Below are 27,463 nucleotides of genomic sequence, written 5' to 3' on the forward strand. Positions count from 1 at the left end.
GGAGTGGATTGCCATTTCCTTCTCCAGGGGATCTTCCCAATCCAGGGATAGAACCCGGGTCTCCCACATTGTAGACAGATGCTTTACTTTCTGAGTCAATGGAACGTGGTAATTATTAACAAAGCAAAAAAAAAAAAATTTACTTTATTGAGTATATTTCACTTTAAGCAATTTCCATATAACACAATCAGAGGTCAGCACTATTCTATTGAGATACAGGCAATTAGAATATCTGTGGCATGATCTTGTATTTAATACAACATCATGGAAAAGTCACTATGGATGTTCCCAGGGCACTTAGTTCAACATCATCATACCCAGGGTCCCCTTTCTCCCCCTGGAGCAGCCAGGGGCTCTCTCCTCCTTCCCCAAGATCAGCTTCCTCTGTAAAGATGTTTAGAGAAGAGCCTGAAAGAGGAAAGAGAGGTATGATTTAGAACAGAGACAAGGGGGCCAGACAGTGAGGAGGAAGCAAGTTAAGCAAGTGGTAATGACAAAGCATCCCTGGAACCCAGGGGTGGGCAGGGAGGCTCAGACTATTTCATATCAGCTACAGTGAGGATGGATCCCAGCTGTCCTCTCAGGTCCAGTCCACTTACTCTCTGGGGCCTCAGCTCATGTGGAAACCCTGCATCACAGGAGACCTGTGCTCACACAGGAGCTCTGAGACCTGCCTCCAGGCAGTGAAGTGCTAGTTATTCAGTTGTGTCTGACTCTTTGCAACCCTATGAACTGTAGCCTGCCAGGCTCCTCTATCCATGGGATTCTCCAGGCAAAAATACTGGAGTGGGTAGCCATTCACGTCTCCAGGGGATCTTCCTGCTCGAGGGATCAAACCCCAGTCTACTGAATTGCAGGCAGATTCTTTACCATCTGAGCCACCAGGGAAGCCCATCAAATGCATGAGACTACCCATGTTTTGAAACTGTAGAGAGGTTTGGCATTGAGGAGCTCAAATTCACCCTTTCCTGGACAGAGACCAGAGATTACAGGGGATCAGCTAATCCCCACTCACCTGTCTGAGACCTCATCCCATCTTCTTTCTTTGGGAGCACTTCCTCCTTGGTCCCCTGAGAGGCAGGAGGAGCCCCAGGCACTGGTACCTCTTCAGCATCATCATAATCCTTACCAGGGGCATCAGTCCTTTGATCTGGTGCTTCTGAGGGCAGAGCAGGGATCAGATGAAACCACAGTAAGGGGGTTGATCTGGGAAATACCTAAGATACCTTCTGACCCAGAGTTTCTGAGATGCTAAATAGAGGCACCTGTCACTCCTTGTTTCAAAAGATTTTTTTCTCTGAGACCATGTTTCATTTTGATGTGTCCATAAACCAAAACATGATATTACATATCTTAATATTTCCTGATTGAAAATATATATCTCAAAGCAACTCTCCCACCATTGAGCATTATTAAAGTATTTTGACAAACTGTGCTTTACAGATGTTATTTTTAAAACCAGTGTGTGTCACTTGTGATTCTGAACACAGAGAGCCCAGCCCCAAATGTGCAACATCACAGAACAGCCAGAGAAGGAGAAGGACAGACCAGATCCGGACACAAGGGATCCCTCTGGTCCATCAAAGGAGACTGTAAAGGAAGACTTCCCTTACATCTCCTCTCTATGAGGAGGGAAACTCTCCTCCGTAACACTCAGCTGAAGCAGGTCCACCTCTATTACCTGGAGCGGATCTGGAGTCAATTTTGTCCTCACCATCTGACAGGAAGCCTAAAGTGGAGACAAACATCACACAACACACAGAATGACCCTCCCACACCCACGGGACCAGTGTTAAGGCTTAGAAGGGATGGGTCTGGCTCTTGCAGTGTAGACAGAGGCTGGGGCTCACGGGGCTGTGAGAGGCCATCCTGCCACTTTGGAGAGCTGCCTCTGTGAGCCTGGGGAACGTGTGGGGTCTGCAGATGCTGAGAAAATGCGCACACCCAGTGGGTGTAACAACCAGAGGTCCCAGGAGACACCCACCTGGGCTGCCCAGAAGACCCTTCTTCTGAGTCACAAGGTGATCGAGCTCCTCATACACAGCTTCAGCAAGAGCATCTTCATAGCTGGATAAGGCTGAGAGATGCCCCAGCAGGTCAGAGATGCTGCCCCAGACACTCTGATCCAGCCCGCTGAGAGATCCCCTAGCAGGTCAGAGGTGCCGCCCCAGACACCCCGGTCCTGCAGGCCCACCCTTTATCTCCCCGATATTCACACAGAGGCTGCTTGGACCTCAGGATCATCTCCCACCCCGTGCACCATGTCAGCACCTTCTCTCCTCGTCTGACCTGAATTCACAGCTCAGCCCCGACTCTATGGTCTTGTAGGAGAGGCTATGACTTACAAAAGTTCATGCCCCAGTCCTAAGAACCTCTGCCTACTCACCCCTTAGAGCTCAGCGCGGAGCACATGGAGTTCTTCAGACTCACAGCAGAGACCTGGCCTAGGTTCCCCTCCTCACACCTGCCCCATCTCCTGCCTCCACACACTCTCTCTGGTCACTGGTTCCCCCTGCAGCCCACCTCTGCACTCTGCTCTCCATCTGAATACCTGAGTCACCAGGATGATGAGGACCAGGAAGAGAAGGGACACCAGGATGAGGCAGAGGACCCCAGGCAAGGAGAAGATGTCAGGGAGAGGACTTGAAACTGGTCTGGACCCTAAAGACAACAAGGCAACAGGGTATGGAGAAGGTCCTGGGCACAGAGAAACCCCCTGTGCCAGCATTTCCAGGGGCTCCAGACAATAGCGTCCCAGCCTCAGACACCAGTACACTGACAGTGACCTGGTTCCCCCAGGTCTCATCCTGAGATGGGTCAGTTCCACTCCGGCCAGTGTGGCCCAGAGGCAGAGCAGGGGATTGTCAGGGAGCTGCCCTGCGGACAGCCTCTGAGGACCCGGCTCATCTCTTCTCCTTGGACTTCAGGAGACAGTGTCAAACAGTCCTGGGACCCACACCTCACTGATGAGGAGCAACACTCAGAGGCAGGCGGGAGAACCTTAGATCCTGCAACACAGGAACCAGTCTCCCTTGGACCCCAGTCATGAGAAAAATGCAGCCCCAGGAACCAAGGCAGAGGAGTTCCCCAACATAATGCCCCGGGCTCCTCCCCACCAGCCAGGGCTCCTCAGGCTCTTTCCTCTCCTGAGCTGTCAGAGGGCCCACAGAACAGGTCCCCAGACCTGAGTATTCTCTCCTGCCCATGGGTGTTCACAGTACCTGTGGCAGTTGGGAGCAATGTTTTCCTTACACCTAAAGAGAAAAACAGCAGTGTGAGGAAAAGAAATTGGCCAGAAAGCAGGGCAAACCCATTTTTCCCTCCTGAGCCTGAAATCAGACCTCAGTCTCCACAACACCAGTGTCCCGTCCTCCCAGCTGCCCCATCCTAGATCAGAGCCCCAGGACCTGGACACTGTCTAAATACAAACTCCCCACCACGCCTGGCCCAGCCCAGTGCCTCCGCAGTGCCCCAGCTCACCCAGGGTGGACCCCGAGCCCCTCACTCACCAGAGCACCTCATACCAGCATCCTCCTCATGCTTGCAGTCTCTCTGCCCCCAGGGCTCCGCAGCACAGTCCCACAGGGAGGACTCCCGGCCCCTGCACTGCACCTTGTCCAGCCAGATGCTCCCATTTCCAGGGCCAAATGCCACAGCCTGCATGGCTTCCAGGGCCTGGCCACAGCCCAGCTGCTGACACACCACCTCGGCCTCTGCCAGGCTCCAGGACTCATCACACACAGTGCCCCAGGAGCCACTGTGCCAGACTTCCACCCGTCCTGAGCACTTGCTGTCTCCTCCCCTGAGCCGGAGCTTCTCTCTGTCTGAAAAGGCAGCAGCCCCTCTGGTGACTGCCCTGGTGGGAGGAAGGAGCCCCTGGGAGCCACAGGGGAGGGGGCGGGGCTGACGTACCTGTGCAGGGGGCAGCAGTTGGACAGCTCTTGGGTCTTCTTCCTGCAAACAAGAAGGAAACACTTGGATGAGGAACAGCTGGGGGTGATCTTGTCCCCACATAGGATTATCTAAGGTCCTTGGGTCAGTGCAAATGACATATGAAAACACAGGCTCATTCATTAACTCCTGGGCTGAAACTTTCACTGCATCTGATCACAGCTGAAATTACTTTAAATATTTACTTGTTTATCAGTCTTCACATCCCACAGCAAATATAAACACAGACATCTACAAATGTACACATCAGTTCAGTTCAGTTCAGTCGCTCAGTCGTGTCTGACTCTTTGCGACCCCATGAATCGCAGCATGCCAGGCCTCCCTGTCCATCACCAACTCCCAGAGTTCACTCAGACTCACGTCCATCGAGTCAGTGATGCCATCCAGCCATCTCATCTTCTGTCATCCCCTTCTCCTCCTGCCCCCAATCCCTCCCAACATCAGAGTCTTTTCCAGTGAGTCAACTCTTCACATGAGGTGGCCAAACTCTTAATGAAAGTTCCATTAGAAGAAGGACCTTGTATATCTTATATGTGCCATGTTTCTGCTATTAGGACAGTGCCTGCACATTGTATGCACTCACTCAACAAATATGTATGGAAAACCTTTTCTAAATACCTAGATAAGGGCTTGATAAATAGTTATTGAATGAATGAATAGATGAAGTAAATTCAGTAAAATAAAACTAAATTCACACTAATCAGTGAAATAGTAAACCAAATATAAGTGAATGGTAATAGTCTATGATAATAGCTCATATTAAAAATAATCAGTCCAGAAGAACAGAACTAATTTATACTCAAAATCTCACGTATGTAATTTTAATGGAAAATTATTAGATAAATTATAAGCTACTCTTACCTACTATTCAGTGTGACAAGTGGGCAAGTGAAGACTACTGTTGTAAAAGGAAACTCTCTTTTCTAAATTTATTTTTAATTGGACGATAATTGATCTGCAATGCAGTGTTGGTTATGTGTGTGTGTGTGTGTGTGTGTTAGTCTCTCAGTCGTGTCTGACTGTTTGTGACCTATGGAATGCAGCCCACCAGGCTACACTGTCCATAGGATTTTCCAGGCAAGAATACTGGAGTGGGTTGCTGTTCCCTCCTCCAGGGGATCTTCCCAACCCAGGGATCAAATCCAGGTCTCTTGTATTGCAGATGGATTCTTTACCATCAGAGTCATGAAGAAGGAGACTCCCTTACATGATATTATATATAGAAAACCCTAAAGACTTCACCAAAAATATGAGAACTAATACACTCAGTAAAGTTGTAGAATGAAAAATCTATATACAAAAATCAGTTGCATTTCTATGCACTAACAATAAACTGCCAGGAGGAGAAACTGAGAAAACAATTTGATGTACATTTGCATGAAAATGAATAAAATATCTAGGAATAAACTTAACCAAGGAGGTGAAAGACCTGTACACTGAAAACTATAAACACATTGATGAAAGATACTGAAGATGACTCAAATAAATGGAAAGATATTCTGTGCTCATGGATTGGAAGATCTAATATTATTAACATGCCCATACTACCCAAAGCAATCTACAGATTCACTGCAATCCTTACCAAAATGTCAATGGAAATTTTCACAGATACAGACAAACAATCCTAAAATTTGCGTGGAACCACAAAAGACACTGAATACCAAAGCAATCTTGAGAAAGAGTAATAAAGCTGGAAGTGTCATACTTCTTGTTTTCAAACTATGTTACAAAGCTATATTGATCAAAACAGTATGTTGTTAGTATAAAAATGGACACAGAGATCAATGGAACAGAATAGAGAGCCCAGAAATAAACCCACATTTGTATGGTCAATTAATTTTTGACAAAGAAACCAAGAATATACAATGAGGAAAGGACAGTTTTTTCAGTAAATGGCATTGGGAAAACCGGAGAGCCACATGCAAAAGAATGAAGCTGAACCATTGTGTTACACCACACACAAAAATTAACTCAAAATAGATTAAAGACTTGATCACAAGTTCTGAAGCCATAAAATTTCTACAGGAAAAAACAGAAAATAAAATCGTTGACACTGGTCTTCATGAGGATTTTTTTGGATTTGACACCAAATCAAAGTGAACAAGAGTAAAAACAAGCAATTGGGACCACATAAGGCTACAAAGCTTCTGCCCAATTAAGGAAACCATCAACAAAATGAAAAAGCAACCTATGGAACTGGAGAAAATATTTACATATTATATTTCTCATAAAGATTACTATCCAAAATACACAAGGAACTCACACAACTCAGTAGCAAAAATCAAACAATATGACTTTCAAACAATGGGCAGAGAAACTGATAAATACTTTTTTTAAAGAATACATACAACTTGCCAATAGGTACATGAAAATGTGCTCAACACTACTAATCATCAGAACATACAAATCAAAACCACAATGAGATATGACCTCATATCTTCTAGAAAGGCTTTTATCAAAAAGAAGAAATAACAGGAGTTGAGGAGAATGTGAAGACACAGGAAAGCTTTTGCACAGTTAGAGGGAATGTAAGTTGATGCAGCTCCTATGGAAACAGTATTGAGGTGCATCAAAAATTAAAAATAGAATTGCCATATGATTTAGCAATTTCACTTTGGGGCATTTATCTGAAGGAAACACTAACTTGAAAACACAATGTTCAGTGCAGCAATATTTGTTCAGTTGCTAGGTTGTGTCTGACTCTTTGCAACCCCATGGACTGCAGCATGCCAGGTTCTTCTGTCCTTCACTATCTCCCAGAGTTTGCTCAAATTCATGTCCACTGAATTGCTGATGCTATCTAAATATCTCATCCTCTGTGGCCCACTTCTCCTTTTGCCTTCAGGCTTTCTCAGCATCAGGGTATTCTCAAATGAGTCAGCTCTTCTCATCAGGTGGCAGAAGTACTGGAGCTTCAGCTTCAGCATCAGTCCTTCCAATGAATATTCAGAGTCGATTTCCTTTAGGATGGACTAATTGGATCTCCTTGCTGCCCAAGGGACTCGCAATTCATTTGTGGCATCCAAGAACCACAATTCAAAAGCATCAACTCTTTGGCACTCAGCTTCTGTATAATCCAACTCTCACATCCGTACATGACTACTGAAATAAACATAACTTTGACTAGATGGACCTTTGTCAGCAAAGTGATGTCTCTGCTTTTTAATACTCTGTCTAGGTGTGTCATAGCTTTCCTTCCAGGGAGCAAGCCTCTTTTAATCTCATGGCTACCATCACCATCAGCAGTGATTTTGGAGCCCAAGAAAAGAAAATGTGTCTGTATCCACTTTCTCCCTTTTTATTTGCCATGAAGTGATGGGGCCAGATGCCATGATCTTAATTTTTAGAATGTTGAGCTTTAAGCCAACTTTTTCACTCTCCTCTTTCACCCTCAACAAGAAGCTCTTTATTTCCCTCTTCTCTTTCTTCCAATAGAGTGGTATCATCTGCATATCTGAGGTTGTTGATATCTCTCATGGCAATCTTGATTCCAGCTTGTGATTCATTCAGCCTAGCATTGCCCACGATGTACCCTACATATAATTTAAATAAACAGGGTGACAATATACAGCCTTGACGAATTCCTTTCCCAATTTTGAACAAGTCAGTTGTTTATATCCAGTTCCAACTGTTGCTTCTTGACCTGCATACAGGTTTCTCAGGAGGCAGGAAAAGTGGTCTGGTATTCTCAACTCTTTAAAAATTTTCCACAGTTCCTTGTGATCCACATCAGATCAGATCGGTCGCTCAGTCGTGTCTGACTCTTTGCGACCCCATGAATCGCAGCACACCAGGCCTCCCTGTCCATCACCAACTCCTGGAGTTCACCCAGACTCATGTCTATCGAGTCAGTGATGCCATCCAGCCATCTCATCCTCTGTCGTCCCCTTCTCCTCTTGTCCCCAATCTCTCCCAGCATCAGAGTCTTTTCCAATGAGTCAACTCTTCGCATGAGGTGGCCAAAGTACTGGAGTTTCAGCTTTAGCATCATTCCTTCCAAAGAAATCCCAGGGCTGATCTCCTTCCAAATGGACTGGTTGGATCTCCTTGCAGTCCACATAGTCAAAGGCTTTAGTCTAGTCAATGAAGCAGATGTTTTTCTGGAATTCTCTTGCTTACTCTATGAGCCAACAAATGTTGGCAATTTGATCTCTGCCTTTTATAAACCCAGCTGTACATCTTGGAAGTTCTCAGTTCACTTATTGCTGAAGCCTAGCTTGAAAGACTTTAAGCATAACCTTGCTAGCATGTGAAATGAGCACAATTGTGCAGTAGTTTGAACATTATTTGGCACTGCCCTTCTTCAGGATTGGAATGGAAATTGGCCTTCTCCAGTCCTGTGGCCACTGATGAATTTTCCAAATTTGTTGATATATTGACTGCAGCACTTTAACAGCATTACTTTTTAGTATTTTGTAGCAATGTATACAAGAGCCAAACAAGGTAAGTCTTCAGTGATGGATGAATGGATAAAGAAAATGTAACATAGACATATATCCACCCTTAAAAAAGAAGAAAATTTTGCCAGTTTCAACACGGATGGACCTTGAGGGCATTATGCTAGGCGAAACAAATCAGACAGAGAAAGAAAAATACCATAAAATCTCATTTATATGTGTAATCTTAAAACAAAAAGCAAGTTCAGAGATGCTGAGTGGTTGGTGCCTGCCAGAGGTGGGGAATTTGGTGTGGCAAATGTAATCAAAAGGTATAAACTTGAGTTATAAAATTAATAGGTGAAGAGATAAACAGCATGGTCACTATAGTGAATACCATACTGTCTGTTTGAAAGATGATAAGAAAATACATCTTAAACATCCTCATCATATAAAAAAATATTTAACTATATATATGGTTATGGATATAACTAGACTTACTGTAGTGATCATTTATCAATATACACAAATATATAAGCATTATGTTGTACACAGCAAACAATATAATGTTATGTCAATTATATCAATTAAAAACTTTTAATAAAAGCAAGTTTGGAACATGTGGATTAAATTAGCTCCATCCAACTTCATTTTATAAACTCAACTTAAACCCATCACTTAGATTTTAAAATATCAAATCTCACTAACAACATCCTACAGGGTTGGGAAAGACACAGAAACAGACATAAGTCACCTGCACATGAGATGTAGGCTTCCGCCTTTGGAGAGCAGGAACTGTACTTCCAAGGGTCAGAAGGACACTGCCAGAGAGAGGTATCAATTTTCTGACACTGGATTAAATCTACCCACGGGGGTCTAGAACCTTCCCTGAGACCAACAGAAGCGTTGAGACTTCCACTGTCCCCACAGGCAAGCTGTCTGCAGATCACGGACACAGTGATGTCTTCCATGGGGCTGTGGCAGACACTGCCCCACGTCCCATTGTAGAAAACTTCCAGCCACCCAGCACACTGCTGGTCCTCGCTCACCATCCTGAGGGCCAGGAACCTGAGATTGAAAGGGAGGAGACAGGACACAGTGAGAACCCAGCTCAGTGCTCTGGGTTTTCCTCTCTCCCCAAAATTGTGAACACTCATCTCTGACCCAGCTGAGGAAGCAAATCCACTAGATGACCAGAGTCAAACCTGTCTCCTTTTTATCTGACTTTGTCCATCTGTGTCTGTCTTTCTAAATATTTCTACCACCATGATGTAGTGAATATAAACTGAGGAAGACCAACCTGGACACCTGCAGGGAGAGAGAGCTGACTCCTGCTTCCTGACAAAACATCTAAAAGAGTGTATGAAAGGGGTGTGATGTGGACAGTGTGGAGGCAGATAGAATAATGGATCTGTGACTGTTTCCTTATCTGGCAAAGGGGACTTTACAGATGTGATTAAGGTAAGGACCTTGAGATTACCCTGAAATATAATGGATTAACCACCTGAGCACATTCTAATCACAATCTTAGACTCACTATCCTTTAGAGTGGAATACTTTTCCTAGTTCTGGTTAGAGGGAGATGTGAATATGTATAATAGTTAGAGAGGTGGAGCTTTGCTGGTCTGATGATGAACAGAAGGGGGTTATGACCAAAGGCAGGCAGGCAGTTTTTAGAAGCTTGAAAAGACAAAAAACAGATTCTTTCCCAGAGGCTCAGAGGTGATGTGACCCTACTGAAACCTTGATCCCCATCCAGTGAGATTCCTGCTGGACATCTAAGCTACAGAAGTGTAAGGAAGTAAATGTGTTGTTTTAAACCATTAACTATGTGGTAATTTGTTACAAAACAAACAAACAAACAAACAAACAAAAACCTAGCACCTTGGCTTTAAGACTTCTCTACCATATGTACCAGAAGAGTGAGCCCTGATTACAAGGAAAACTGAGAAAAGGCTATGCCAGCAAACACTACTGAGGAGAAAGGACCAGAATCTCAAATGCTGCAGGAGGCAGTGAAAGCACCTCGTCTTCACGTCTGCTGGAAAGACAGGCTCTATGGGAGGAAGCCTCCTTCTCTGGTCCTTTCAGCATCTCTCCCTCAGGGTTCAGACCCCCGTCCTCCTGGGCCCTCCCTTCCCCCTGCCTGTGGACAGTGTGGAGTGCTGACCTGAGCAGATGACCCCGGCATCCTCCTTGTGTCTGCAGTCGTGCTGCCCCCAGCCCCGGGAAGGGCACCTCCACACGTGGGACTCCTTTCCTGTGCAGTTCAGGTCATACAGCCAGATGGGCCCTGATCCTACCCCGAAGTGAGCAGACCCCGTGGCACTGAGGGCTTCCCCACAGCCCAGCTGCCTGCACACCACGCGGGCATCGTCCAGGTCCCAGCCGTCATCACAGATGGTGCCCCAGGAGCCCTGGTCAAGGATCTCCACTCTCCCGGCGTAGGGACCGCCCCCATCCACCTGGCGGAGCTGTCTACTGTCTGAGGAGAGAGAAATGGGACAATGAGGCGCTGACCTGGGGAATGAATAGGGTCTTCTGTCCTGTGGGACCCTCACGTGAGCAGTAGGGGGCGCTCTCCTCTGAGGCTGCAGACCCTGCTTGTTCAGACACAAGAGTCATTGCACTGGGGCAGCACCTGGGTGTGATTTCCTGAAAAAAGAGCGATGATTAGAGGGTTGGGAGGGTTGAAGAACAGGAAACTCAGTTAAGCAAAATAATTTTTAGGAAGGGAGGGGACTTTGGGGGGAAATGGATACATGTATATGTATGGCTGAGTCCCTGCCTGTTCACCTGAAACTGTAACAACATTGTTTATCGGCTAAACCCAATACAAAGTAAAAAATTCAAAATAAAATAATAATAATAATAATAATAATGACCTAGTGATGGAGCTGAGATGAAAGCTGTAACATACCAGTAAAGTTACCATAATCTTAGTGTTCCCTTTCTCTATGAACAGCCCTGGTCCTGACAATGCCACGATTACTGTTTTAAGCCAAGCTTTGCCCTAAGAATGAGTTAAATAAGTTGCTCTATCCTTAATCTACCCCTAAATAGAAGAAGCAAAACAAAATCCTTTCTGAAGGATTTGTACAACTTTTTATCTACAATGTTTGTGATTTTAAAAACACTTACATAAAAGAGATCTCATGGAAAACAAGAGGAAAAAGAAACATTAAAAAATTTTCCCAGGGTATTTGGCTCTTAGAGTTACCTGACAAAGAGTTTATTTATTTTTATTAATTTTTATTTGAGCATAATTGCTTTACAGCATTGTGGTAGCTTCTGCTTTACAGCAAACTTAATACCTTATATATACATGTAAGGGTTTCCTAGGTGACTGAGTGGTAAAAAAATCTGCCTGCCAAATAGGAGACCGGGGTTCCATCCCTTGTTGGGAAGATCCTCTGAGGAAAGAAATGGCAACCCACTCCAGTATTCTTGCCTGGGAAATCCAATGGACAAAGGAGTGTCTCAGGCTACAGTCCATGAGGTCACAAAAGAGTCAGATGCAACTCAGCGACCAAACAACAATGACCCATATATATATATCCCCTCTTTCTTGGATTTACTTCCTCTTTACATCACCACAGAGCACTGAGTAGAGTTCGCTGTGCTATACAATAGGTTATTATTTATCTATTTTATGTGTTCAGTTCAGTAGCTCAGTAGTGTCCAACTCTTTGTGACCCCATGAACCGAAGCACGCCAGGCCTCCCTATCTATCACCAACTCCAAGAGTCCACGCAAACCCATGTCCATCGAGTTGATGGTGCCATCCAACCATCTCATCCTCTGTCGTCCCGTTCTCCTCTTGCCCTCAATCTTTCCCAGCATCAGTGTCTTTACCAATGAGTCAGCTCTTCACATCAGGTGGCCAAAGTATTAGAGCTTCAGCTTCAACATCAGTCCTTCCAATAAACACCCAGGACTGATTTCCTTTAGGATGGACTGGTTGGATCTCTTTGCAGTCCAAGGGACTCTCAAGAGTCTTCTCCAACAACACAGTTCAAAAGCATCAATTTTTTGGTGCTCAGCTTTCTTTATAGTTCAACTCTCACATCCATACATGACCACTGGAAAAACCATAGCCTTGACTAGATAGCAGAGAAAGCAATGGCACCCCACTCCAGTACTCTTGCCTGGAAAATCCCATGGAAGGGGGAGCCTGGTGGACTAGATAGAACTTTGTTGGCAAAGTTTATGTGTGTGTGCATGCTAAGTCAATTCAGTCGTGTCTGACTCTGTGACACTATGGATTGTAGCCCATCAGGCTCCATGTCTATGGGATTCTCCAGGCAATATCTATTTTATACTTAGTATCAATAGTGTAGAGCTTCTGAGTCTGTTGGCTGAGGTAGTAAAGAATCTGCCTGCAATGCAAGAGACCTGGGTTTGATCCTTGGGTTGGGAAGATCCCCTGGAGGAGGGCATGGCAACCCATTCCACAATTCATTCCTGGAGAATCCCCATGAACAGAGGAGCCTGGCAGGCTACAGTCCATGGGGTTGCAAAGAGTCGGATACAACTAAGCTCACAGCACAGCACATCAATAGTGTATATATGTCATATATGTCAATTTCAGTGTCCCAATTCATCCCACTCTTCATTTCCCCTCTTAGTATCCATATGATGTTCTCTATGTTGGTGTCTCTATTTCTGTTTTGCAGTAAGTTCATCTCTACCACCAAGGCAAACCATTCAATATCACCGTAATCCAACTCTATGCCCCAACCAGTAATGCTGAAGAAGCTGAAGTTGAACAGTTCTATGAAGACCTACAAGACCTTTAAGAAATAACACCCAAAAAAGATGTCCTTTTCATTATAGGGGACTGGAATGCAAAAGTAGGAAGTCAAGAAACACCTGGAGTAACAGGCAAATTTGGCCTTGGAATACAGAATGAAGCAGGGCAAAGACTAAGAGAGTTTTGCCAAGAAAATGCACTGGTCATAACAAACACCCTCTTCCAACAACACAAGAGAAGACGCTATACATGGACATCACCAGATAGACAACACCGAAATCAGATTGATTATATTCTTTGCAGCCAAAGATGGAGAAGCTCTATACAGGCAGCAAAAACAAGACCAGGAGCTGACTGTGGCTCAGACCATGAACTCCTTATTGCCAAATTCAGACTTAAATTGAAGAAAGTAGGGAAAACCTCTAGACCATTCAGGTATGACCTAAATCAAATCCCTTATGATTATACAGTGGAAGTGAGAAATGGATTTAATGGCCTAGATCGGATAGATAGAGTGCCTGATGGACTGTGGAATGAGGTTCGTGACATTGTACAGGAGACAGGGATCAAGACCATCCCCGTGGAAAAGAAATGCAAAAAAGCAAAATGGCTGTCTGGGGAGGCCTTACAAATAGCTGTGAAAAGAAGAGAAGCAAAAAGCAAAGGAGAAAAGGAAAGATATAAACATCTGAATGCAGAGTTCCAAATAATAGCAAGAAGAGATAAGAAAGCCTTCTTCAGCGATCAATGCAAAGAAATAGAGGAAAACAACAGAATGGGAAAGACTAGGGATCTCTTCAAGAAAATCAGAGATGCCAAAGGAACATTTCATGCAAAGATGAGCTCGGTAAAGGACAGAAATGGTATGGACCTAACAGAATCAGAAGATATTAAGAAGAGATGGCAAGAATACACAGAAGAACTGTACAAAAAAGATCTTCATGACCCAGATAATCACGATGGTGTGATCACTGACCCACAGCCAGACATTCTGGAATGTGAAGTCAAGGGGGCCTTAGGAAGCATCACTATGAACAAAGCTAGTGGAGGTGATGGAATTCCAGTTGAGCTCTTTCAAATCCTGAAAGATGATGCTGTGAAAGTGCTGCAGTCAATATGCCTGCAAATTTGGCAAACTCAGCAGTGGCCACAGGACTGAAAAAGGTCAGTTTTCATTCCAATCCCAAAGAAAGGCAATGCCAAAGAATGCTCAAACTACTGCACAGTTGCACTCATCTCACACGCTAGTAAAGTAATGCTCAAAATTCTCCAAGTCAGGCTTCAGCAATAAGTGAACCATGAACTTCCTGATGTTCGAGCTGGTTTTAGAAAAGGCAGAGGAACCAGAGATCAAATTGCCAACATCTGTTGGATCATTGAAAAAGCACGAGAATTCTAGAAAAACATCTATTTCTGCTTTATTGACTATGCCAAAGCCTTTGATGGTGTGCATCACAATAAACTGTGAAAAATTCTTCAAGAGATGGAAATACCAGACCACCTGATCTGCCTCTTGAGAAATTTGTATGCAGGTCAGGAAGCAACAGTTAGAACTGGACATGGAACAACAGACTGGTTCCAAATAGGAAAAGGACCTCGTCAAGGCTGTATATTGTCACCCTGCTTTTTTAACTTATATGCAGAGTACATCATGAGAAACGCTGGACTGGAAGAAACACAAGCTGGAATCAAGATTGAAGGGAGAAATAAGAATAACCTCAGATATGCAGATGACACCACCCTTATGGCAGAAAGTGAAGAGAAACTCAAAAGCCTCTTGATGAAAGTCAAAGTGGAGAGTGAAAAAGTTGGCTTAAAGCTCAACATTCAGAAAATGAAGATCATGGCATCTGGTCCCATGACTTCATGGGAAATAGATGGGGAAACAGTGGAAACAGTGTCAGACTTTATTTTTCTGGGCTCCATAATCACTGCAGATGGTGACTGCAGCCATGAAATTAAAAGACGTTTACTCCTTGGAAGGAAAGTTATGACCAACCTAGATAGCATATTCTTTTTTTTTTTTTTTTTTTTTGAAACTTTACAATATTGTATTAGTTTTGCCCAACATCGAAATGAATCCGCCACAGGTATACCCATGCTCCCCATCATGAACCCTCCTCCCTCCTCCCTCCCCATACCCTCCCCCTGGGCCGTCCCAGTGCACCAGCCCCAAGCATCCAGCATCGTGCATCGAACCTGGACTGGTGACTCATCTCATACAAGATATTACCCATGTTTCAATGCCATTCTCCCAAATCTCCCCACCCTCTCCCTCTCCCACAGAGTCCACAAGACTGATCTGTACATCAGTGTCTCTTTTGCTGTCTCATACACAGGGTTACTGTTACCATCTTTCTAAATTCCATATATATTCGTTAGTATACTGTATTGGTGTTTTTCTTTCTGGCTTACTTCACTCTGTATAATAGGCTCCAGTTTCATCCACCTCATTAGAACTGATTCAAATGTATTCTTTTTAATGGCTGAGTAATACTCCATTGTGTATATGTACCACAGCTTTCTTATCCATTCATCTGCTGATGGGCATCTAGGTTGCTTCCATGTCCTGGCTATTATAAACAGTGCTGCGATGAACATTGGGGTACACGTGTCTCTTTCCCTTCTGGTTTCCTCAGTGTGTATGCCCAGCAGTGGGATTGCTGGATCATAAAGCAGTTCTAGTTCCAGTTTTTTAAGGAATCTCCACACTGTTCTCCATAGTGGCTGTACTAGTTTGCATTCCCACCAACAGTGTAAGAGGGTTCCCTTTTCTCCACACCCTCTCCAGCAGTTATTACTTGTAGACTTTTGGATCGCAGCCATTCTGACTGGCATGAAATGGTACCTCATAGTGGTTTTGATTTGCATTTCTCTGATAATGAGTGATGTTGAGCATCTTTTCATGTGTTTGCTAGCCATCTGTATGTCTTCTTTGGAGAAATGTCTGTTTAGTTCTTTGGCCCATTTTTTGATTGGGTCATTTATTTTTCTGGAATTGAGCTGTAGGAGTTGCTTGTATATTTTTGAGATTAGTTGTTTGTCAGTTGCTTCATTTGCTATTATTTTCTCCTATTCTGAAGGCTGCCTTTTCACCTTGCTAATAGTTTCCTTTGTTGTGCAGAAGCTTTTAAGTTTAATTAGGTCCATTTGTTTATTTTTGCTTTTATTTCCAATATTCTGGGAGGTGGGTCAGAGAGGATCCTGCTGTGATGTATGTCAGAGAATGTTTTGCCTATGTTCTCCTCTAGGAGTTTTATAGTTTCTGGTCTTACGTTGAGATCTTTAATCCATTTTGAGTTTATTTTTGTGTATGGTGTTAGAAAGTGTTCTAGTTTCATTCTTTTATAAGTGGTTGACCAGTTTTCCCAGCACCACTTGTTAAAGAGGTTGTCTTTAATCCATTGTATATTCTTGTCTCCTTTGTCAAAGATAAGGCATCCATAGGTGCGTGGATTTATCTCTGGGCTTTCTATTTTGTTCCATTGATCAATATTTCTGTCTTTGTGCCAGTACCATACTGTCTTGATAACTGTGGCTTTGTAATAGAGCCTGAAGTCAGGTAGGTTGATTCCTCCAGTTCCATTCTTCTTTCTCAAGATCGCTTTGGCTATTCGAGGTTTTTTGTATTTCCATACAAATTGTGAAATTATTTGCTCTAGCTCTGTGAAGAATACCGTTGGTAGCTTGATAGGGATTGCATTGAATCTATAAATTGCTTTGGGTACTATACTCATTTTCACTATATTGATTCTTCCAATCCATGAACATGGTATATTTCTCCATCTATTAGTGTCCTCTTTGATTTCTTTCACCAGTGTTTTATAATTTGCTATATATAGGTCTTTAGTTTCTTTATTTAGACATATTCCTAAGTATTTTATTCTTTCCGTTGCAATGGTGAATGGAATTGTTTCCTTAATTTCTCTTTCTGTTTTCTCATTATTAGTGTATAGGGATGCCAGGGATTTCTGTGTGTTGATTTTATATCCTGCAACTTTACTATAATCATTGATTAGTTCTAGTAGTTTTCTGGTGGAGTCTTTAGGGCTTTCTATGTAGAGGATCATGTCATCTGCAAACAGTGAGAGTTTTACTTCTTCTTTTCCAATTTGGATTCCTTTTATTTCTTTTTCTGCTCTGATTGCTGTGGCGAAAACTTCCAAAACTATGTTGAATAGTAATGGTGAAAGTGGGCACCCTTGTCTTGTTCCTGACTTTAGAGGAAATGCTTTCAATTTTTCACCATTGAGGATAATGTTTGCTGTGGGTTTGTCATATATACCTTTTACTATGTTGAGGTATGTTCCTTCTATTCCTGCTTTCTGGAGAGTTTTTATCACAAATGGATGTTGAATTTTGTCAAAGGCTTTCTCTGCATCTATTGAGATAATTTTATGGTTTTTATTTCTCAATTTGTTAATGTGGTGTATTACATTGATTGATTTGCAGATATTGAAGAATCCTTGCATCCCTGGGATAAAGCCCACTTGGTCATGCTGTATGATCTTTTTAATGTGTTGTTGGATTCTGATTGCTAGAATTTTGTTAAGGATTTTTTCATCTATTTTCATCAGTGATATTGGCCTGTAGTTTTCTTTTTTTGTGGCATCTTTGTCAGGTTTTGGGATTAGGGTGATGGTGGCCTCATAGAATGAGTTTGGAAGTTTACCTTCCTCTGCAATTTTCTGGAAGAGCTTGAGCAGGATAGGTGTTCGCTCTTCTCTGAATTTTTGGTAGAATTCAGTTGTGAAGCCGTCTGGACCTGGGCGTTTGTTTGCTGGTAGATTTTTGATTACAGTTTCAATTTCCGTGCTTGTGATGGCTCTGTTAAGATTTTCTATTTCTTCCTGTTCGAGTTTTGGAAAGTTGTACTTTTCTAAGAATTTGTCCATTTCTTCCACGCTGTCCATTTTATTGGCATATAATTGTTGATAGTAGTCTCTTATGATCCTTTGTATTTCTGTGTTGTCTGTTGTGATCTCTCCATTTTCATTTCTAATTTTATTGATTTGATTTTTCTCCCTTTGTTTCTTGATGAGTCTGGCTAATGGTTTGTCAATTTTATTTATCCTTTCAAAGAACCAGCTTTTGGCTTTGTTGATTTTTGCTATGGTCTCTTTTGTTTCTTTTGCATTTATTTCTGCCCTAGTTTTTAAGATTTCTTTCCTTCTACTAACCCTGTGGTTCTCCATTTCTTCCTTTTCTAGTTGCTTTAGGTGTAGGGTTAGGTTATTTATTTGACTTTTTTCTTGTTTCTTGAGGTATGCCTGTATTGCTATGAACTTTCCCCTTAGGATTGCTTTTAAAGTGTCCCATAGGTTTTGGATTGTTGTGTTTTCATTTTCATTCATTTCTATGCAAATTTTGATTTCTTTTTTTATTTCTTCTGTGATTTGTTGGTTATTCAGCAGTGTGTTGTTCAGCCTCCATATGTTGGAATTTTTAATAGTTTTTCTCCTGTAATTGAGATCTAATCTTACTGCATTGTGGTCAGAAAAGATGCTTGGAATGATTTCAATTTTTTTGAATTTACCAAGGCTAGATTTATGGCCCAGGATGTGATCTATCCTGGAGAAGGTTCCTTGTGCGCTTGAGAAAAAGGTGAAATTCATTGTTTTGGGATGAAATGTCCTATAGATATCAATTAGGTCTAACTGGTCCATTGTATCATTTAAAGTTTGTGTTTCCTTGTTAATTTTGTTTAGTTGATCTATCCATAGGTGTGAGTGGGGTATTAAAGTCTCCCACTATTATTGTGTTATTGTTAATTTCTCCTTTCATACTTGTTAGCATTTGTCTTACATATTGCGGCACTCCCGTGTTGGGTGCATATATATTTATAATTGTTATATCTTCTTCTTGGATTGATCCTTTGATCATTATGTAGTGACCATCTTTGTCTCTTTTCACAGCCTTTGTTTTAAAGTCTATTTTATCTGATATAAGTATTGCTACTCCTGCTTTCTTTTGGTCCCTATTTGCATGGAAAATCTTTTTCCAGCCCTTCACTTTCAGTCTGTATGTGTCCCCTGTTTTGAGGTGGGTCTCTTGTAGACAACATATGTAGGGGTCTTGTTTTTGTATCCATTCAGCCAGTCTTTGTCTTTTGGTTGGGGCATTCAACCCATTTATGTTTAAGGTAATTACTGATAAGTATGATCCCGTTGCCATTTATTTTATTGTTTTGGGTTCGATTTTATACACCATTTTTGTGTTTCCTGTCTAGAGAATATCCTTTAGTATTTGTTGGAGAGCTGGTTTGATGGTGCTGAATTCTCTCAGCTTTTGCTTGTCTGAAAAGCTTTTGATTTCTCCCTCATATTTCAATGAGATCCTTGCTGGGTACAATAATCTGGGCTGTAGGTTATTTTCTTTCATCATTTTAAGTATGTCTTGCCATTCCCTCCTGGCTTGAAGAGTTTCTATTGAAAGATCAGCTGTTATCCTTATGGGAATTCCCTTGTGTGTTATTTGTTGTTTTTCCCTGGCTGCTTTTAATATTTGTTCTTTGTGTTTGATCTTTGTTAATTTGATTAATATGTGTCTTGGGGTGTTTCGCCTTGGGTTTATCCTGTTTGGGACTCTCTGGGTTTCTTGGACTTGGGTGATTATTTCCTTCCCCATTTTAGGGAAGTTTTCAACTATTATCTCTTCAAGTATTTTCTCATGGTCTTTCTTTTTGTTGTCTTCTTCTGGGACCCCTATGATTTGAACATTGTAGTGTTTAATATTGTCCTGGAGGTCTCTGAGATTGTCCTCATTTCTTTTAATTCGTTTTTCTTTTATCCTCTCTGATTCATTTATTTCTACCATTCTATCTTGTAATTCACTAATCCTATCTTCTGCCTCTGTTATTCTACTATTTGTTGCCTCCAGAGTATTTTTAATTTCAATTATTGCATTATTCATTATATATTGACTCTCTTTTATTTCTTCTAGGCCCTTGTTAAACCTTTCTTGCATCTTCTCAATCTTTGTCTCCAGGCTATTTATCTGTGTTTCCATTTTGATTTCAAGATTTTGGATCAATTTCACTATCATTATTCAGAATTCTTTATCAGGTAGATTCCCTATCTCTTTCCCTTTTGTTTGGTTTGGTGGGCATTTATCCTGTTCCTTTATCTGCTGGGTATTCCTCTGTCTCTTCATCTTGTCTAAATTGCTGAATAGAGGTGTCCTTTCTGTATTCCGGCAGTTTGTGGAGTTCTCTTTATTGTGGTGTTTCCTCGCTCTGTGTGGGTTTGTACAGGTGGCCTGTCAAGGTTTCTTGGTTAGGGAAGCTTGTGTCGGTGTTCTGGTGAGTGGAGCTGTATTTCTTCTCTCTGGAGTGCAATGAAATGTCCAGTAATGAGTTGTGGGATGTCTATGGTTTTGGGGTGACTTTGTGCTGCCTGTATCTTGGAGCTCAGGGCTGTGTTCCTTGTTGCTGGAGAACTTGCTTGGTATGTCTTGCCCTGAAACTTGTTGGCCCTTGTGTGGTGTTTGGTTTCAGTGCAGGTATGGAGGTATTTGATGAGCTCGTGTCAATTAATGTTCCTTGGAGTCAGGAGCTCCCTGGAGTCAGGGTTTGGACTTAAGCCTCCTGCTTCCAGTTATCGGTCTTATTTTTACAGTAGTTTCGGAGCTTCTCCTTCTATACAGCACCATTGATAAAACATCTATGTTAAAGATGAAACGTTTCTCTACCATGAGGGTCACCCAAAGAGGTTCACAGCGTTATATGGAGAAAAGAAGAGGGAGGGGGGAGTTAGAGGTGACCTGAATGAGATGAGGTGGAATCAATGAGAGAGTGGGCTATCCAGTAATCTCTTCCTTATGTGCACTCCACACCTGGACCGCTCAGAGTTGTTCACGGAGTTATACAGAGAAGAGAAGAAGGAGGAAAGTGACAGAGGTGGCCAGGAGGATATAAGGGGGGAATGAAAAGGAGGGAGACAGATCCAGCCAGTAATCAGTTTCCTACGTGTTCTCCACCGTCTGGAACACACAGAAATTCACAGAGTTGGGTAGAGTAGAGAGGGGTTAGGGAGGAGACACAGGCGACCTGGTGGAGAAAAAGGAGAGTCCAAAGGGAGAGAGAGCAGTTAAGCCAGTAATCTCGCACCCTAGTGAAAAATGGGTACTGAAGATTGGGTTCTTAAAGGTACCAAATTGGTAACAAACACATAAAAGCAAAAATTAAAAATCTAGAGTAGAGTTTGGAATTTCAAAAATACGATGTTAAAGAAAAGAAGAAGGAAAAGAAAGAGAAAAAACGAACAAACAAAAACAAACAAACTCGTATAAATTATAAAGAAAATACAGGTACAAAATTGATAACAAATACCAAAAAGCTAAAATTAAAAATCTAGAGTAGAGTTTGGAATATCAAAAATACAATGTTAAAGAAAAGAAGGGAAAAAAAAAAAAAAAACAAGGTCAAAAAAATTATAAAATATATATATGAAGTTTGCTTTAAAAAAAATTGGGACTTTTTTTTTTGCCAAGTAATCGGTTATAAAAGTGAAAATTAAAGGAATAATAGAGGAGTTAAAAAAAATTTTTTTAATTAAAAAATAAAAATTAAAAAAAAGAGAAAGAAAAATGATCGTACACATAGCAAAAATATATCTAGAACTTTCTCTGGTTTTGTGAGTATTGCAGGTTCAGTTCATTTTTGGCTAGTTCCTTGGTCCGACTTATATTTCTCAAGATCTATAGGCCCCTTCCTATGTAGTTGGCACTAACCACAGGGTTTTAATCTATTGCCTGTAGCTTCCAAGGCGTTTCCCTCTGTTATAGCTTCTTCTGTTTGCTGGTCTCCTCAGACTCTGGTTTCCGCCCTGACACAAAGGGGACGGTGGAGGACACTTTTTTTTTTTTTTTTTTTTAATTTTAGGCTCACTCGTTCAGTCGCACTGAGGGGAGGTAGGGAGGGATGCTGCAAACAAATAACACTGGCATGTGCTCGCAGTGCCTCAGCCACACTGGGTCTGCCCCCCGTTCACAGCGCATGTAGCCTCCCTGCCCACGCTGCTCAGGCTCTAGGTTGCTCCACCGGGAACCATCCGTGGCTGGCCCTGGGTTGCCTGCACTTCCCAGGTCCAAGCCGCTCAGGTTCAGGCACTCGGGTAGTCCTCAGAGGTGCAGACTCTCGGTTGGGCCTGCGTTTGGTGCCCTTCCCAGATCCGAGCAGCTCAGGTGATGAGGTGTTTGGCGCGCGCGATTGTTGCGACTTACCACCGCCTCCCGGCCGCTCGGTTATCTAGGTGTGCACTAACGCACCTTCTCAGGCAGATGTTGACCGTCCAGACGCCCAAGAAGTTTTAGTTAGCAAAGAAGCCTGCTTACAGTTTTATAGATAATGTCTCTCTGGGACTGCGATTGTCCCCTTCCGGCTCTGGCTGCCTATCACTGGAGGGGGATGGTTTGCCGCCGGCTATCTCTGTTCAGTCCTTTGTTCCATGCGCGGGCCTGGTGGTGTCTTAGGTTAGGGCTGGCTTTTGGCGTGATAGATATCCCACAGTCTGGTTTGCTAGCCCAAATTATTTCACTCAGATAGCGCTTGGGGTATTCAGGCCAGATCCTTGCGATGCAGCCCGCGCCGTGCCTCCCTGCCCAGTCCCTGCTTGCTAATGGCGGATGCAGGCGTCTGCGTTGCTTCTTCGCCGGGGAGTTACCATAGGGCTCGCAATGTGCGGGTTTTAATTGTTTATTTATTTTTCCTCCCTGTTATGATGCCCTCTGTGCTTCCAAGGCTCGGCACAGATTCGGCAGTGAGAAGGTTTCCTGGTGTTTGGAAACTTCTCTCTTTTTAAGACTCCCTTCCCAGGACAGAACTCTGTCCCTCCCTCTTTTGTCTCTTTTTTTGTCTTTTATATTTTTTCCTACTTCCTTTTGAAGACTTGGGTTGCTTTTCTAGGTGCCTGATGTCCTCTGCCGGCATTCAGAAGTTGTTTTCTGGAATTAACTCGGCGTTTAAATGTTCTTTTGATGAATTTGTGGGGGAGAAAGTGTTCTCCCCGTCCTACTCCTCCGCCATCTTAGCTCCTCCCGGCTAGATAGCATATTCAAAAGCAGAGACATTACTTTGCCAACAAAGGTTCGTCTAGTCAAGGCTATGTTTTTCCTGTGGTCATGTGTGGATGTGAGAGTTGGACTGTGAAGAAGGCTGAGCGCCAAAGAATTGATGCTTTTGAACTGTGGTGTGGAGAAGACTCTTGAGAGTCCCTTGGACTGCAAGGAGATCCAACCAGTCCATTCTGAAGGAGATCAGCCCTGGGATTTCTTTGGAAGGAATGCTGCTAAAGCTGAAACTTCAGTACTTTGGCCACTTTATGCAAAGAGTTGACTCATTGGAAAAGACTCTGATGCTGTGAGGGATTGGGGGCAGGAAGAGAAGGGGACAACAGAGGATGAGATGGCTGGATGGTATCACTGATTTGATGGACAGGAGTCTGAGTGAACTCCAGGAGTTGGTGAGGCACAGGGAGGCCTGGCATGCTGTGATTCATGGGGTCGCAAAGAGTCAGACATGACTGAGCGACTCATCTGATCTGATCTGATGTTGGTGTCTCTATTTCTGTTTTGCAGTAAGTTCATCTCTACCATTTTTCTAGGTTCCACATATAAGTGATGTTATACAGTATCTGTTTTTCTCTTTCTGATTTACTTCATTCTACATAACAATCCTATGTCAAATGCTAAAAGATGATGCTGTGAAAGTGCTGCACTCAATATGCCAGAAAATTTGAAAAAATCAGCGGTGGCCACAGGACTGGAAAAGATCAGTTTTCATTCCAATCCCAAAGAAAGACAATGCCAAAGAACGCTCAAACTACCACACAATTGCACTCATCTCACTAGCAAAGTAATGCTCAAAATTCTCCAAGCCAGGCTTTAAGAACACATGAACCTTGAACTTCCAGATGTTCAAGCAGGTTTTAGAAAAGGCAGAGGAACCAGAGATCAAATTGCCAACATCCGCTGGATCATCAAAAAGCAAGAGAGTTCCAGAAAAACATCTATTTCTGCTTTATTGGCTATGCCAAAGCCTTTGACTGTGTGCATTACGATAAACTGTGGAAAATTCTAAAAGAGATGGAAATACCAGACCACGTGACCTGCCTCTTGAGAAATCTGTATGCAGGTCAGGAAGCACCAATTAGACCTGGACATGGAACAACAGACTGGCTCCAAACAGGAAATGGAGTACGTCAAGGCTGTATATTGTCATCCTGCTTATTTAACTTCTATGCAGAGTACATTATGAGAAATGCTGGGCTGGATGAAGCACAAGCTGGAATCAAGATTATTGGGAGAAATATCAGTAACCTCAGATATGGAGATGACACCACCCTTAGGGCAAAAAGTGAAGAGGAACTAAAGAGCCTCTTGGTGAAAGTGAAAGAGGAGAGTGAGAAAGTTGGCTTAAAGCTCAACATTCAGAAAACAAAGATCATGGCATCCAGTCCCATCACTTCATGGCAAAGAGATGGGGAAACAGTGGAAACAGTGGCTGACTTTACTTTTTTGAGCTCCAAAATCGCTGTAGATGGTGACTGCAGCCATGAAATTAAAAGACGCTTACTCCTTGGAAGAAAAGTTATGAACAACCTAGACAGCATATTCAAAAGCAGAGACATTACTTTGCCAACAAAGGTTCATCTAGTCAAGGCTATGGTTTTTCCAATAGTCATGTATGGATATGAGAGTTGGACTATAAAGAAAGCTGAGCACCAAAGAATTGATGCCATTGAACTGTGGTGTTGGAGAAGACTCTTGAGAGTCCCTTGGACTGCAAGGAGATCCAACCAGTCCATCCTAAAGGAAATCAGTCCTGAATGTTCATTGCAAGGACTGATGCTGAAGCTGAAGCTCCAGTACTTTGGCCACCTGATGTGAAGAACTGACTCATTTGAAAAGACCCTGATGCTGGGAAAGATTGAAGGCGAGAGGAGAAGGGGATGACAGAGAATGAGATGGTTGGATGGCATCACCAACTCAGTGAACATGAGTTTGAGTAATCTCTGGGAGTTGGTATGGACAGGGAGCCCTCTTGTGCTACAGTCAATGGGGTGGCAAAGAGTCGGACATGACTGAGTGACTGAACTGAACTAAACCGAACATAACAATCTCTAGGTCTATCCATGTCTCTGCAAATTTCACAACTTTATTCTTTTATGGCTGAGTAATATTCCATTTTATATATGCACAACACCTTCTCTATCCATTCCTCCTGTGAGGGACATTTGGGTTGCTTCTGTCTCCTGACTGTTGTAAATAGTGCTGCAGTGAACATTAGGATGAATGTGTCTTTTTGAATGATGATTCTCTCCAGGTATGTGCCCAGGATTGGGATTGCTAAGTCATACGATAGTTCTATTTTTAGTTTTTTGAGGAACCTCCAGACTGTTCTCCATAGTAGTTGTGCCAATTTACATACCCATATGTAGGAGGATTCCCTTTTCTGCACATTCTCTCCAGAATTTATTGTTTGTAGATTTTTTTAATGATAGACATTCTAACTGGTGTGAAGTAATACCTGACTGCAGTTTTGCATCTCTCTAGTAGTTAGTGATGTTGAACATCTTTTCATGTATTTGTTAGCCATCTGTATGTCTGGATAAACGTCTGTTTAGGTCTTTTTCCCACTTTTCAAGTGGGTTGTTTGGTTTGTTGATATTGAGTTGTTTGTACATTTTGAAGATTGGTCGCTTGTTAGTTGTTTCATTTTAGTTGCAAATATTTTCTCCCATTCTGACAGTTGTCTTTTTGTTCTGTTTATGGTTTCCTTTGATATGCAAAACCTTTTAAGTTTAATCGGGTCCTATTTGTTTATTTTTGTTTTTATTTTCTTCACTCTAGAAGGTTGGTCAAAAAAGATCTTGTTGCAATTTATGTCAAAGAATCTTCTGCCTATGTTTTCCTCTAAGAGCTTTATAGTCTGACAGAGAATTTAAAAAGCCATGATTAAAGTCCTCAAAGAATTAATTAACAAGATGTGTGTCTTGGCAGAGAAATGATAACAAATGAAAATTCTACAGCTGAAAAAGTTAACAGCTGAGATTAAGAACTGGAGAATGAGTCTATCAGCACATTAGATCAATATAAAGTAGAAATAGTAAAATGGAAGATGAGATGATAAATATTCCTCTATATAGAAAAGCTGGTTACATGGTAAGTGCCTGGTTAACAATACTGTATAACAAAGTTTCCCCCCAAACTTAGCAGTTGAAGGAAATTTTTTTTAATTTTGATCATAATTTCCTGGTCAGTAATTTGGGAAAGACTCAACTTGGCAGTTCTATCTTTAGGGTCTCTCATGTGGTTGGACTTAGATGTTATCTGGGGCTGATATCTCTAAAGGTTTGATTGAACTGTGGATATGTAAGGAAATTCCCTGAAGTTTTTTGTTGTTGTTGTTGGGGAGGGGGTGGGATAAAGGAGCATCCTCTCTGCAACTTAATCCAGAAAGATTTTACATACTCAAGGGGAAAATTGGACAGGAGAGGGACAAAGGAGGAGAGAGAGGGAAAGCTAGAACAAGACAGAGAAAGACAGAGAAAACTAGAGTGAGAGAGAGAGGGAGAGAAAAGAAAGAAAGAATGAAGGATTAAAGCAAAATACTAACCTAACGTTTGGGGAATCCAGATAAAGTTCAGAGAGAATTCATTCCTAGAAAACCTTCACTAAAGGAAATACTAGTAACATCAAACCCATAAAATGCCTAGGAGAAAACCTAGGTAAAGATGTGCAAAACATCGGAGAGAAATTCAAGACCAAACTGAATGAAGGGATATATTTTGCCAATGATTTGGGAAACTCAATGTTGTCAAAATAAATCATTCTCAAATTTATATACAGATTAAAGCTAACCTCAATAAAATTCCCTGATGCTTTTGTGTGTGTGAAACATGACAAGATGATTCAAAATTTATGATGTTGTTCAGTCACTCAGTCATGTCTGACTCTTTGCAATCCCATGGACTGCAGCATGCCAGGCTTCCCTATCCATAACCAACTCCCAGAGTTTACCCAAACGCATGTCCACTGAGTCAGTGATGCCATCCAACTATCTCATCTTCTGTTGTCCCCTTCTCCTCCTGCCTTCAATCTTTCCAAGCATCAGGGTCTTTTCTAATGAGTCAGCTCTTCACATCAGGTGGCAAAGTATTGGAGCTTCAGCTCAAAAATGTATACAAAATACAAAAACCAAGAATGACCGAAGCAGTTAGGAAGAACAGCAACAACATAACTTCTTTAAATTAAAGTTACCCAGACTTACTACGTGTGCTTAGTCAGTCAGTTATTTACGATTCTTTGTGACCCAATGGACTATAGCCCACCAAGCTCCTCTCTCCATGGGGACTCTCCAGGCAAGAATACTGGAGTGGGTTGC

General features: G+C 42.4%; 1 protein-coding gene across 1 annotated transcript in view; it reads right to left on the reverse strand.

The window, feature by feature from the left end:
• Nucleotides 1-262: 262 nt before the first annotated feature.
• Nucleotides 263-27,463, reverse strand: part of LOC139182964 (antigen WC1.1-like) — a 53,206-nt gene continuing 26,005 nt past the window's right edge. The window contains 11 exon segments of the mRNA XM_070788656.1: nucleotides 263-408; nucleotides 1,016-1,150; nucleotides 1,682-1,729; nucleotides 1,985-2,077; nucleotides 2,524-2,661; nucleotides 3,510-3,824; nucleotides 3,913-3,954; nucleotides 9,082-9,395; nucleotides 10,494-10,812; nucleotides 10,889-10,943; nucleotides 10,945-10,982. Coding sequence (XP_070644757.1) covers nucleotides 263-408; nucleotides 1,016-1,150; nucleotides 1,682-1,729; nucleotides 1,985-2,077; nucleotides 2,524-2,661; nucleotides 3,510-3,824; nucleotides 3,913-3,954; nucleotides 9,082-9,395; nucleotides 10,494-10,812; nucleotides 10,889-10,943; nucleotides 10,945-10,982 — 1,643 coding nt within the window.

This window comes from Bos indicus, chromosome 5, assembly GCF_029378745.1.
Source record: "Bos indicus isolate NIAB-ARS_2022 breed Sahiwal x Tharparkar chromosome 5, NIAB-ARS_B.indTharparkar_mat_pri_1.0, whole genome shotgun sequence".
Classification (NCBI taxonomy): domain Eukaryota; kingdom Metazoa; phylum Chordata; class Mammalia; order Artiodactyla; family Bovidae; genus Bos; species Bos indicus.